Consider the following 15301-nt stretch of genomic DNA (forward strand, 5'->3'; position numbering starts at 1 on the left):
CCGATATTAGAGACTGTGGATTGGATCAGTCTCGAAAAAGTGATAATATTATCTGAGGTGCTTATATACAGTTCCAGAATAGAGAGCACATTGATGTAGGTGGAGAGTGTCATGAAACATATATCGCCAAGAGCAATTAAGTGGGAAATAAAAGACTGGAGCAAGCAAGAAAAAAATCAGACCAATGCTTAGATGGGCAAAGGAAGGAAACCCTAGCAATTGAATAATAGTTGTAGTGTGAGAGGAGGTGTGTATTATTGGAAATACATTTTCGATTTAAGAAAATGTTAACTTTTAAATGTTTCAGATTGGGAAGATGTAGATGAGACAAATAACATTGAAGCAGTAGATGATGATGAAACTTTGGAACCTCAGTCCACCCCAAAGCCAAAGAAAAAGAAACCTAAAGATGAAGAACAGAGAATAAGGAAAGAACATGTTAATATTGTATTTATTGGTCATGTAGGTAGGTGTCAAGTTGATATTATATATGTTAGGTATTTTTTTCTTGTGGACTATATTTTTATTCACATTTTCTAAATAAAAAGGAAATAAAAGTCTGAATGAAAAACAAAAAACCTATTACCAAATGTATTATTCATATAAGCAAGTGATTTATTGAATATTGCCTCTAATGTACCTCAAAACAGGATTTAGCATGAGAGTAAAAAAATACTTAGTTTTTTTCAATCAATTTCTTGCTGATATTGTAATAAGTTTTCTTATTGCACTTTTATAGGTGTAAAAAATATAAAACTAATAAGCACTACAATAGCTTTCTATTGATATACCTGACATTCAAATCCTAAATACTAAAAAACCTGTCAGTGAATATTGATACTTTAGTTTATACACTATTATTTATTTAACCTTGGATATATTTAAGTGGTGGTTCCTTAATCATAGTGGTATACAATTTAGTTTTTTATGCATGACAACAAAGATATTTATATTTTCTATTGCAAAGCATGATATGCCAGATTTTTGAACACTTTTTATTATATGATATATTGTTACTCATTTGTTTTGTTTTTATTCAATATTTGGCTCTTTGATCTGTTTTTTAAGCTTGTTTAGAATTAAAAACATTTAAGAGAAAAATCATGAATTTAGATCAAATGAACTAGGCTTAACAGACTGCCCATAAATTGACTTGCTCAAATGGACCCAAAAGGCAGCCTACGATTAAGCATGCAATATTGCATAAAACTAATGCCCTTTAAGTATTTTTCAAAGAACAGTCATTTTCACATTCTCATGATTATGTGATAATTTTTTATAGGGTCTAATAAAAGGTATAGAACATTTGTTATTCTCTTCATTTGTTTAGATGCTGGCAAGTCAACCATAGGTGGGCAGCTTCTGTAAGTGATTTTGATTAAGTTCCATTATTTAGTCATCTTTTCACACCTTGAAATTCCTTTGAAAATATTACAAGATGAGAATTACCTATGTAAAATGTGCTAATATTGTTTCCAGTACCTTCTCTTATTTGTTTGTATGTTATTATTCCTGCAAAATTTCTTTGTAGACAACACTTCTTTTATAATATCTTTTATTAGTGAGTTTTCCTTGTTTGTTATTTTGTGAAGTTTTAACTTTGATATCTTTAAAATTTCTGACTCTTGAAAATGCAATATAATTGGGCCATAGCTGAAAGTTGTTTGTGATAAATCTAGTCCTATTTTGTAATGTTTAGCCTTGAGCTTTATTGATAGTCATTGCAAAAGTGATTCTTATTGGAAACTGCCTTCACTTGTTGTTAAATTGCATTGTTGAATCAGATAGCCACAAATCAATTCTTGGGATCAAAACTCTTGTAGATTAGGCCTCACCAGTCAGTATCTTTTTTTTCCGTCATATTAATGTGAAGATTTTGTATTATGAGTTTACTAAATTTCTTTAAGTTTCTAATCAACATGCCTGTTGTTTCTTTTTTTAATATCAATCTTTGTGGTGGTAAGCCTGCAGGGGTCAAACTGTTGGTATATTACTGTACTTGTTTGATACTGTAAAACAATCTTCTGGTTATGGAGGAATTTGTCCATTTCCCATATTTAGTGATCATTTACTGAACTCTTGTTGTTTTATTCCAGTTTTCATATTTTTTTGCTATTCTCAGTTTTTTTACTTTTGGCAAAAACTTTGAAAATTTTATCGATGCTGTAACTATTGTAGAGTTAGGTCTATGTCTGACAACTGGTAGCATTTGCCTGAAATCCCTGCAAAATACAATAATGTTGTTTCCAAACAGTTTGTTTCTTTTGATGAAATCTCTAAGTAGTCTATCCAAGCCATCTCAGCCACTCCTTTCTACTGTTGATGCATCATCCCATTAAATTAGAGAAGACTTGCACCTAACTTATTTATATTTGCTTCCAAGCTTTATTGGATTTTTCCCACATTTAATGATTTGGTATGTTTATATATGAGACATTCTTTGTGGAAGAATTTCTTTGTAGCATAAACCATGCAGCTAATGTTGTTCTCTAGTCAGATTTTTCATTAATGCTTGCTCTTTTTGGCTGACAATAAAAAAAATAATTGTTGTACCATTGGAAAATAGACAGCTAACCTTATTATGGTATATTTTTGGCCATCATTTCAAATTATTTATTTCATTCCATTCTAAAAGGTACTTTACACCTTTAACACTTGAACAAACTTCAGCATTGATATGGGCATTGTATTTTATGTATATAAAAGGGGGTTGAATTATGCAATCCAGCAATTATCTACTTCTGAATATAATTTGAATTTTTTCCCATTATTTCTTCTTTTGTATGGAAGATATCCATTTTCATTTTCTGTATGTACTGAGAATGGATTTATTTCACAATATAGACTATGAATCATACATGATTTTACTATATCAAATATGCATGCATTAGTTGTTAAATCAGGGATTTCTGCATTTACTGTGTTATTGTTGGCTTACTCACCACGTGGTTTATATTCATTATTGAGTATTATGATCATATGTATACGAGGTAAACCTTTTTTCTGAAACTCTTATTATAGATACATAAGCTGAAATTTTTCAAACTACATCCCCCTTTAACAAATGTCTTCAAAGTTGTTAAAGTGTGAGGTGAGACACTAACTTTATTTGGACTTTTTTCTACTCTATCCCAAGCTTTTAGATTATCTACTGCACATAAATGTAATAAAATATATTGGGTTTCCCAAATTTTTCAACTGTTGCCATTGCATCTTTGAAATGTTGTTGCACCTTAAGTGAACTACCTATGAAACTAGAAGGCAAAATAACTATTTTGCCTGGTGAAACTAGAAGTTCAAGTCTAATGTTAATGAAATTCATTAGTTTCTGGTATTTCTTTCCTTGAAGTTGTTGGGTTTTTTTGCAAATATATTTCATTCATTGGCTTCCAACTGTAAAGTAGCTATTGACAATATATTGTTGGAATAGTTTTCCCAAATTGTGAAGGAGGGCAAATAGCATCAAATACAATATGATACGATATGAGTAATAATATAATGATGTAACACATTAACACTGTGATGTTCTAGGTTCAATAGTGTATACCAATCCAATATGCCAACTAAATTTATTTGTATAACTTACATTACTAATGTAGTTGAGCTGAGTGCCTTTAGCTTCACAGTCAAAAGTTTTTGATCCAATCAAAATTAGTTCCTCTCATCAAAATGATTATTTCAAATAAAAATCTCAGTATTGATGCTTCTTAACCTTGCTTAGATTATGTTCAAGAAGACTATACCATAAGTAAGGTTTAATATTAAGAGCACTAAATAGGCCTTAGAGCTAACAAGAGAAGTAACATTAGGCATTTGCCAAGAAATTTCATTTAAAGCAAGAAAAAAAAACAATTTTCATTACATAAGGCTGGACATTATGAAGATTTGACTTGCTGTATCCTTCATATTAAAGGTACAGCTTTATAAATGAAAACCTTACTAATGTAGTTGTATGAACTGTACCGTACAACATTACATGGCTAATATATCGAGTTCTGTGATTATAATAATAGTATAGGCTTAAACAAATATTATGTCGAGTTTGGTTTACCTTTTATTATAGCTTGTTAAAAAATAAGGAAAGGCTGCTGCTTTGAAGATTTCTCTGCTCACTCATCAATTAAATTTGATGAACTTCTGTGCAATATTCAAGATGATGCTGCATAGTGACAGATGTACAAGCCCATTTGTTTAAGCAAATGAATCTTTCAACATTGATGTAATCTATTAAGTGATAACTGAAAGAAAAGTTAAAATGTTGATAGGTATTAGAGAGCAGAGGTAAAAGTAGAAGTAGTCAAAACAAAGCTTATAGTTTTTGTTGAATTTCCCACATATGTAGACAGCACTTGTCTAAACCTTTTAGTCAGTATGGGAGGGTAGAGAAGGACACTTGAGAATTAATATGTGAGGATTAGGAAATTGCTTTTAATAACTTATTATAAAGCTTAGTTTAATTGAGATCATGGAATCAGTGTACTATTTTCTACCATAAAATACTTATAGTTTGTAAGTTGCAATATGATTCTTGTTATAATCTATGAATTATTTGGTGAGCAATTTTTTAATAAGAAAAATTGATTCTCACCTATTTCTAGAAAATTAGTTCTGATAGGCAGTTTCTATAGCACTTATTTATCTGTAATGACAGTTATTTGACTGGTATGGTTGATAAGCGAACCCTTGAGAAGTATGAAAGAGAAGCCAAGGAGAAAAACCGAGAATCTTGGTATTTATCGTGGGCTTTAGATACCAACCAGGTGAGGTTTACTATAGAGTTGTGTTTATAAATTAACAAAATTCATTTGTGGTAGAATAAAAGCTGTGTTTTAATGACTGTTGATGGAAAATTCTACACACAAGAAAGACAAGATGAGTTTCTGATAAATTTGTTATTTAGTAAATATGTAAGTGAGATGTTTTCATCAATATTTTGAATATTCCTGAGAGTGAAAAGGATATTTTTAGTTTTTGTCAAACTCTGTAACTACATTTGTTAAATCTAGCCCTTTGTGTACTGTTTCAGTTTTGGTTATCAACCCTATCTTGACAAGTCACATGTCAAAGGCCATGTCATATTTTATGAATTTATGTCAGTAAGTTTGGTATCAAATTGTAGATTATAATTCAAAACTTAGGATTATATGTTAGTTAATTTCTTAATATAAAAGTAAATATGAAAAAAACATAGATAAAATCAATTTTTGTGTGCCACATGGTATGTTGAAAGCAGTACTGGTTCAAATTAGATGCTTGTGATGTCAAAATACAAAATCTACAGTTTTGTATGAATTAGGAACTCAAACTACCAATATTGATAAGAATCTCTTATCTTTTCTATTTGCTAAGATATCGCTCATGTACTGAATCAAACACAGTGACCCTCTGCCCACCTCTTTCTATTTTTGGAAAGGTCCCTTACTTCAATATACGACATGAATAACCAAGCAAAAGCTCAGAATGTCCCCCTAGTGGTTTTCTCAGTATTTTGGTGTGTTATTGTAATAACTTCGTTCTTTTCGTACAAGATTTCAAATGATAAGGGTAAGTCTTTAGTGGACTCAAAATTGAATATTTTTTTAAACCCAAATACAGCTTAGTTACTACGCTTGATAAATTATAATGGAATTCTGTGGTATCGATATTATGATTTTTCTGGTTATTTAAAATGTATATATAAAACCTAAAAAAAATTTCTGTTCACATCCTCCATGTGGGAAATTTCATAATACTTAGAAACCTATGACAAATGGCAGACAAGTACAAAGGTCATAACAAGAAGAGATAATTGTTTGCTTTACTTCTTTATTTACTGTTCCATGTTGTAAGAAAAATAAGTTTAAGAATTTATTTGTAAATAGTGATAATGTATATACATATATAGTGTATACTAATTGAAATGTGACTGTATTTTACAAAATACTAGTCCACTAAAACACAACCAAGACAGCTAATTTGTAAAGACTAAAGGGGAGTTGTGTATTATTGGATATGGTAACACATGTGCCACATCATCGTAACTTTTGTATTGTTAACCAGGCTCGGCTGGAAGATCAGTATAATAAATGTATAATGTTATGAGGTTTAAGCTATGTAGACTAAACATTTGATTTTTGTGTTATAATTTGTAGTCTAGAATGAAAAAAAGCATAATTTATATTTTTTCTTAATTTTTTATTGAGGTTACAAAGTCTGTCAAATCAAACCAACACATATAGTAACACAGTAGTGAAAATAACAAATAGAATATGTTTTTCTAAAAAAAATGTATAATCATGTGGAGATTACATTTTGCATGTGAAATTTGAAAATGTTCTAATGTATTAAAGCATTTTTAATCTTAAAAATCAAAATTACTTTGCATGTTTGATAGTCAACTTTCTGAAACAAAGAGGTTGACGAGAAAATCTGTAATTAAAAAGTCTTGATACTTAATTTACAAACCTGATGTTTTGTGTATGAAAACCTTGTAATGTTTACCAATAACCGGTAAATTTGGTAAAGATGTGCATACATTATCAAAAATCATAGTATAATTACTCTCATGGTTACGAGCTGGATGGATTCCACCCAGCCTGTAATGGAAAGGTTAATAATGTTCACCAGCTGAAACGATTGAAGGAATACTAGAATGGCCTTTGATTTCATATAACCTTGAGTTTTAATAAAATAGAAATGTAGTAGAGCTAGGAACAATATGTTTTGAGTACTTGCTTATATGACAGAAAAAATTTGTTAAAAATCCTTTATATGGGGGATTCACATGTTTATGTATTGCATCACCTTTTTGATACCTAGTTTGTCCACTTTGATAACTTGTGAGTGATAAAACGTCATGTATGAGGTGTGTAATTTTAGTGGAGTTCTTAATAACTGGGTATGTGAAAATGTTACAAATTCATAAGGTATAAATATTATAAACTTTTTTTACTATAAAAAACAACAGCATTAGTTATATTGGTTATATCACTGTAAAACAGGAGGAAAGAGACAAAGGAAAAACAGTTGAAGTTGGACGTGCTTACTTTGAAACAGAGCACAAACGTTTTACCCTTCTTGATGCTCCTGGGCATCGAAGTTTTGTTCCTAACATGATTGGTGGGGCCTGTCAAGCTGACTTAGCTGTATTGGTGAGAACTTTGTTCTTTCTTTTGTTTTTACATTTTTGGCAGATATTTTAGAACTTTTCATCTAAATTGAAATATTTTTATTTGAATATAATTTTGTAGTATGATCTTGATTGTGTTGATTTTAATATCAGTTTTAATGTAATGCTGCAGATTGTCTTGATTGTGTTTTAAATAACAATAACAAGTTTTAAATATTACTAATAGCATTAATAAACTTTGTAGGCTCATTTTTTGAGAATAACATTACTTTGTCGATTGGGTATGTTGACAGTAGTGTTTGAAAACTAATACTATAATAGATTTAATAGTACATTTCGCATTAGTTATGTTGCTGATGGTGTTAGATGTACACGACTGTTTCATTTAAATTTAATACTAGAGCTATGATTGAGATAGTTATAAAGCGTTAGTGGTAAATTTAATATTGTTATACGTGATAGCTATAGCAAGTTTGCTTAAGTAACTGTTTACTAATCATTTGTTGCATAGTTCAGTTGTTATTAATTGATGTCATATTAATCAATTACTTAATTGTGTATTTTGACAGTATAATGTCTTATAGTTTGTAGAAAGTTCTTATTGTAGAAAGTTCTTATTAATTGATGTCATATTACTCAATTACTCAATTGTGTATTTTGACAGTATAATGTCTTATAGTTTGTAGAAAGTTCTAGGCCTCAGTTTTTACAGCTTGTATTGTAATAACAGAGATAGAGAAAAATAATTTGCCTTATCAAAGGGGGTTTTAATGTAACTGAACCCATCTGTGTGGACTTTGATGAAAAGAAGATAGTTATTTAAAGCTCTGAGTATAACTGTGATAAATAACAATTATAGTGGTGATTTTAAAGAAAGTATCAAAATTGTATTGTAATAACAGAGATAGAGAAGAATAAATTGTCTTATCAGAGGGTGTTCTAAAGTAATTGAACCCACCTGTATGGACTTTGACAAAAAGGAGACAATTATTTAAAGCTCTGGATACAACTGTTGTAATCAATAGTGTAATGAATTTTATAAATATGTTTGACTTGGTTTGAATATATTATTTTCAAACAAATGGATTGTGTGCTATCTGTATATTGTTGAAATTTATCACCAACAAGACACCAACTGTAAATATATAATTTGGGCTGTATAAAGCTGACAGATGGTAATGTCTAGTTTTCTACTATCACTAATAGCATTTTCTTTAATCAACAGTTTCACATAAATTTACTTTTTAAGGATTAATAATACACTTAAGGATTAATAATACACAATAATAACCTGATTGTTAGTAATCAAATTATTAATTTTACATTTATCAGTAAATATTCAAGAGCCCTTTTTTATATGCATTGGTTTAATTGTGATAGGTACAAATATATTATTTTTGTTACATAAGCATATATTCTTGAAGTTTTAAAACCTGCTTTAGGTAATTTCTGCAAGAAAAGGAGAATTTGAAACAGGGTTTGAAAGGGGAGGCCAAACCAGAGAACATGCCATGTTAGCAAAAACAGCTGGAGTAAAACATTTAGTAATCTTGGTGAATAAAATGGATGATCCAACTGTTGAATGGTCTGAAGATAGGTAAATATGTAATATTAGTTTATAATTTATGTTGAATTAAGATTTTTTTTATTATTAATTTTGTAATTCTCTCCCCCCCCCCCACTTTTTTTTTTTTTGGCTGTGCATTGCATTTTATAGATAATTAATTTGAATGCATGTACTTTCTTTTTTCAAGGACAACTGTATGTTTTTAGTTTTGCTCTGCACATTATTTAATTATTAAAAAATTGTTCACTGATATCTTCTCAAGGTTAGAAATGGAAATTGCAATGTCTGTTTGTAAAGAATACCAATCAGGATGGAGGATAGGAGCTGTACTTATCATATTGGTTGAGCTTAGTATAGTAATACCTTAACATCTTGGTATTTATGTCCACACGTCATATTGGGGGCTGGAATGCCTTTTGCCAATACCTTTAAAAACCAGGGCACATTTCACCTTATGGTTTGTGCCCTGGTCTTGGATGTTTGTATTGTGGGTGTGAATTTTTTTTCTCTCATGAATTTACATTTAATTATATATATATAAATATGTAAAGCTTAAGAATTAAGCATTAAAAAATACTTAGATGCTTGAATAACAAATTTTATAAGAAATCCCCCAATATAGAAGTAAAGGTGATCTTGATAAAAAAAAATAACTTAATTCATGATCTATCCCACAATATAGAAGTAAAGATGATAAACTTGGTAAATACACTGAAGTGTTAGTGGTTCACTGGAATATTTGTCTGAAATTAAGAGTAGGTAGTATCTGACCTTATTCTTTGATGAACTTAACGGGTTGTAGCATCTTGTATTTGTTAGCAATCTGGTACCAAGTTTTTGTGAAACAGTGGAATTAAAGGACTACAGCAATAAGTGAGTCTAACATTAAGGTTACTGTTAGTGAGAGACTAATCTTTATTTAAATAAAATTGAAATAGTTTCTTTTATCTGGACTACATGTAGGCAATCCAATATATGCTGTTTCTCTAGTATGTTTATGATTCAAATGGAAATGGTAGTTCTCTATACTGGGTTATACACCCCTTATTATTGGATGATATATGACATTTGCTGATAATTATTCAGAAATATCTGAAAACTCCTTTTCTGAGCTTATTAACAATGCAACATACTTTGAAATATAAAAACTAATAACCAATTGCCTTTTTATTTTAATGCTTAAAATAAAGATTATTTGTACTGGTGCACAAAGCTTGGAACAAGAAATTCAGCTCATTAAAACACACTTCATACAAGTTAATAAATATCCTGAAGTAGTTCAGATTTTTTTAAATATAAATTTGTCTCCAAGTAGCAATAATCTGAATGTTGGACCCATTTATTGCTGTATTCCTTTTATTCCATCTGATTCTAAATTCAGATACTAATAAGAAAATTGGACAATGTTGCTAGCAGATATTACAGCCAGTTAAGTTCAGTATAGAATCATATCAAATGCTATCTACCTTTAATTTTAGTTAAGTATCCAAAAATACCAACACTTGGATATACTTGCCAAGTTGTCCATATTTTAATATAGAAGAAACAGGTCATGAATTAGGAGTACAGCTGAAAGAATTTTTTCATTCCTTTTCGTGTGTATTTGAACATCAGTGAGTTGAGTCACATAAAACAGACTTTAATAATACTAAAATCATACCTAGGGAACTAATAAACTTTACAAAAAACAAAAGAAGCTCTGTTCACTTTACAATTGAGCCTTCTTTTAAATAACGTCTTGGTGTCCTCTTATATTTATGTCACTGGAACTTCACATGAATTGTATTTATAGCAATTCACTCACTTCCATGCTGTTCCTGGTAATGATGTCATCAAAGAAATGTTAAACATTATTTTAGTGCTTGTTTTTAATCACATCCAATTTTATCTGTTTTAATTTTACTATAGAATTGTTAGAATCAATTTGTATTTACTTGGGATAATCCATGGCCTCACTAGAGCACATTCATATCAATTCTTGGACAAACCATAGATCTTAGTTTTTTTTAAGGGCCTGGTTGTTAGGGTACTGGACTAGCAATATGTGGTTCTTGGGATCAAAACCTTTCACCAAACATGTTTACTCTTTTAGCCATTGGAGTATTACCAGGTAATGGTTAATACCACTATTCATTGGTATATCAGCAACAACAGTAACCCAATAGTTAGCAGTGGGTGGTGTTGACTAGCTGCCTTTCCTATAGTCTATCACTTGCAAATTAAGGACAGCTAATGCAGATAGACTTTGAGTAGCCTTGTGCCAAAAATGTAACGTATATATATAAGCCAAAAATATATTATTAATCATCAGCCTGAAGTAAGCAACTTTATAGTTTTTTGGTGTGTTTTTTTCTGTTAGCTTAAAACTTTAAACCACTTTTGAAATCAAAAATTCTCTTACCCTCACTACCTTAAAAAAGTAAGAAAATTAGCAAAACTATTTTTAAGCTCTTGACTGACTTTCCAAATTATAAGAAGGTTCTATGTTGAAAACTAAATTTCAAGTACAACACACTTTTTCTAATTAAGGATCATTTAAAGTTTCCAATTTTAACCTGCCCTTTAACTTTATCCAGACCAGTAAGTTGACATTTTGTCACCCTTTTGTTTTGTTTTTTCTAACACTTAAAATGGTCACCCTAATTGCATGAAATTTGGTAAACACTTTCAAAATAGTATGTACTTTGATAAAAAAATATAGAAAATTGGATTTAGTATTTGTGTAGGTTGTGAAACATTAAAAAATACTTCCTTTTATCTTGGTGTTTTTTTTTATTGTGTGCCTTTGGTCATGGATTATTAGTGATCAGAAACTCCATCTCGTATATCAGGCATGCAATAGCACTGCCTATGTAGGGATGGCTCGAATTGCTCATCAAAATAGTATTTGAAATATCTCAATAGGTTATCAGAACTTTATAATACTATACAGTGTTTTCTTTTATATCAATATCTAATGACTGAGCCACAAGTTCTGTGAATGTTTGTAAATATCATAACAAAAACTTTGAATTTCTTCTTTCTTCTACTTCTTCTTTATTACATGATAACTCAAAAACCAAAACAAAAGTGTCAACCAGTTTCACTGAGGTGACAGTTTCAAATGGAGTATCTGCTTTTATAAGTATTATTATTAATAACTGGTAGTAATTAAAAAAACAAAAATCATAATTCTAGTGTAAACAATGTTATCATTACCTCTTGAAATTAGCTTCCTTACATAAATTGTGTTCCTTGAAAAGCTTAAGTACAGAGTGTAACAGGATTTACTAGCTGATAATAGATAAACGATAAATATTAAAGTTGGAACCTCATTGTATTTTGAGCTTGTTTATAAATACAACCTTCCTATGTCTATTGAAATACTGCCTTAAAAAAAAGCAAGAAAAGAGAAAAAAAATTCAAAAAAGGAAGTAAATGTAGGGGTGGCTAATACCAATCCTTCAAAAACAATGCAAACAAGATAGTAGAGATGGCATTTGTATCATCCCTATATAATAGCACAGGCACACAGTGTAGTAGACTGTTTGCATTGTTTTTGAAGGATTTATATTAGCCATCCCTGTATTTGTTTTATTTTCATCAGTTATTTCTGTTTATTATTTATCTTTACCTATTGAAGTAGCTATGTAGCCACGAAAACAGCATAAAACACTGATTAACAGTAAAAGTGCTGACTGGTAGAACTAACTTGCACTTGTATCCTAGGCCTACCCTGATATAGGCTATATTTTTGGTTCTGCTGAATTCCTCCTTAATTTCCATAACTAAGGAATTTTTTGACTTGTATGTATTGTTTGAGTAGTAATAAAATTTACTAATATGCACAAGTAAAAAAGCTTTCCTATCATGTGAATAGCTTGCCATTGCAGAACTCGTAGCTTATTGTACTTGCTAACCCTGAGTATTCTTAAATTGTGTTTTCTCATATAAGAATATTCTTTTATTTTTAAAACCTACATAACACAAAATCATTATCACAAACAAAAACATAGTCAAAAGAAACTATTAAAAAAATCCCAGGTTTGTTCATACATATGAGAACTTCTGTTTTCTGATACAGTCTTACTTATTCTCACACAAAACTGTCTCAATCTTTTTTTCTTCCCTTTAAACATTGCAAAAAAATTGTTGTGCTCAGTGCACCAGTTTATATACCTCATCAATTTTGTGCATTTTAGAACACATCATGTGACTACTCTCCACCAATAGTATTGCACCACCTGTATTAGTGCAGCTAACTCCCTCTACTATTCCCACTGAATCGTCACTTTCTTGAGTGGCAAAGCTTTGTTTAGACATGTATTTTTGCATGTGGGTTCCATTTATGACTATGTTTATATGCCATTTAAATTTTTTCAACAGTTTTCTTTTACTGTGCTTGCATTCTATTGTTTTAACGACATTTTTCTTGCATTTGTTTCTTGTTACCAAATTCTACAAGAATTTGATATGAATTTGCGATTCAATGTGTCGACAACACTAGCTGATATGACATCCCAGGAATCAGGTTGGACTTTATCTGCAGAGGAGGTACAGATCTTAATTCGCAGGGAGCTAGATTCATATGTTTGGCCTGTGATTTCTTCTCTTTTTCAACCTGACTATATTGCTGAGGAAGAATACAATCAAGGAGAAGACAATTTGGACTCTCTTTTTAGGGCACCTTCTTATTTTGGTCTGTCACACACTACACTTCTTTAGGAGATTTCGTTTACACCTTTTTTTTTACAGCTGGTTACTCAGGTCGATGCATATTCAATTTTTTCTGTATGTTCAAGACGAGGGTGATTTTGCTAGTTTTCTTTTTCCTGCTCCTGTTGCCATTCTTTCATATTCTTCACTTTGATGAAGATTTGTTCTGGTTATCTTTCTTCCTATGGCTTTCAGATCTCCCAGTAGATTGGTGGTAAGTTTTTTGACTTGTACACTTCACACCTGGTTGCAGTACCCATGGTAGGCATAGCTCAGATGCCCCTTGTGTGGCTTTGTCCTTCTTTACATACAGGAGAATAAAGTATTTCATGTTATCAATGCTCAGACTTTGGTAAGTTAGATATTTGTGTCCTTTGTCATCTGAGTTAACTTAAATTTATTGACAGTTAGATATTGATTATTACTTTGTTTTCTAGGTCATTTTAGTTGGTTTACTTGTTCATTATTATTATATACTTTGTAGACTAAATAAATTTCAATTTCATTAATGAGTGCTTTGTCAACTAGGTATGTTTAGATGGTTTGTACTTTACATATCATTCCTACTAGTAACATCTAATTCAGTGTTCTATTGTTCAATATGTGCCTTTCACACCCTTTTCATTACCTTCCATCTCCCACCATCTGATCTTGATTGGCTTTTTTGTCCAGTTCACTCCTTATGGTACTGACTCCTTTTGGGCATCATGTTCCTAACTTTTTATTTCCTGAAACCCTTCCATTTTCAGTGATCTATCTTCTGTCACATTAACTGGTTGGTTTCATCAACTCATTAGGCTGGCATATTCAGATTTATTCTTAGAAGGTTGCCGTCTCCACAACATTTCTCCTTTTCAGATTCATCATATCACCATGTCTTTGAGTGCTGTCCTTTGGGGGGATTTTTCAGGCTGGAATGTGAACTATTCCAAATACCTTTGTTGCTCATTATCTTCATGATCTGACTGTGTCTTCTTCAGGTAGATATTATGTCTGTCATGATATAAAAGACTGTTTAGTTTAGATATTATTGATTAATTTATTTTGTGAGTGAATATTTTATTCTTTAATTTTGTTATAATAAGAGTTAAAAACAGACGATTGTAGGTTAGCTTCATGCTGAAATTTTCCTTGCCCATAACTTTACTCTGTTCTGCTACTGCCTGTCTGCTGTTTCTGCTCATCTCACACTATTTATATGTTTGTTCCTTAATTGTCTGCTTGCCTTCCAGAAATCTCTATATTCTCGACGTCAGTGTATTGCATGCAACATTCGATAGTCTCAAAATCAGTGAATTATAAACACTTGATTCTTCTACAGTAGGTGTCTGTGACTTGTTAGCAATAAATTCAATGATAAATGAATAGCACACACTTCACTTGTTTTCAAAATAATATATATATAGAGATTATAGGATAACAGACACTATATATATAATTCTCTTCTTCTTGTCAAAAGTCCAGTTATGACTATTCATTTGCATTAGAATTTCAGTTGACAAGCAGAACTACCTTCTCCATTACTATTGCACTAGTTACCGTAATCGTTTGTTCTTCTTTCTTCTCATCCTCTGTTCCTTTTGTCAAAGCACACTCAGCCCAATTCAGTTACTTTAGAAACACACTTTGATGGAATAAATAATTTTTCTTATCAACCTTTCTACTGTTAATCTTACTCTAACACATTAAACATTTGGCCTACCACTTCTATCATAGTTTAAGCCCAACAACAACACAGTATATATTTATACTATTAAAAAGTATAAGTAAAAGCCTTTTATTTGACAATTGGCAACCACACTATAACTATAACATCTGACGGTCTCCCTCCCATGACGATTCTAAGCACATCCATCCACCTTTGATTGGGGTAAGTCTTATAACTTCCTTTCATTTATGCTTTCACTTTCAGCAACACCTATTTTTATCAT

General features: G+C 30.7%; 1 protein-coding gene across 1 annotated transcript in view; it reads left to right on the top strand.

Moving 5' to 3' along the window:
- The window catches only part of LOC106461846 (eukaryotic peptide chain release factor GTP-binding subunit ERF3A-like), a 42175-nt gene that overhangs the window by 10806 nt on the left and 16068 nt on the right, over positions 1–15301 (top strand). The window contains exons 3-7 of the mRNA XM_022388922.1: positions 308–466; positions 1331–1364; positions 4652–4760; positions 6981–7130; positions 8551–8705. Of these exons, the coding sequence (XP_022244630.1) occupies positions 308–466; positions 1331–1364; positions 4652–4760; positions 6981–7130; positions 8551–8705 (607 nt within the window). The remainder of the gene's footprint in view (positions 1–307; positions 467–1330; positions 1365–4651; positions 4761–6980; positions 7131–8550; positions 8706–15301) is intronic.

This window comes from Limulus polyphemus, unplaced genomic scaffold, assembly GCF_000517525.1.
Source record: "Limulus polyphemus unplaced genomic scaffold, Limulus_polyphemus-2.1.2 Scaffold1044, whole genome shotgun sequence".
NCBI classification, from domain to species: Eukaryota; Metazoa; Arthropoda; class Merostomata; order Xiphosura; family Limulidae; genus Limulus; species Limulus polyphemus.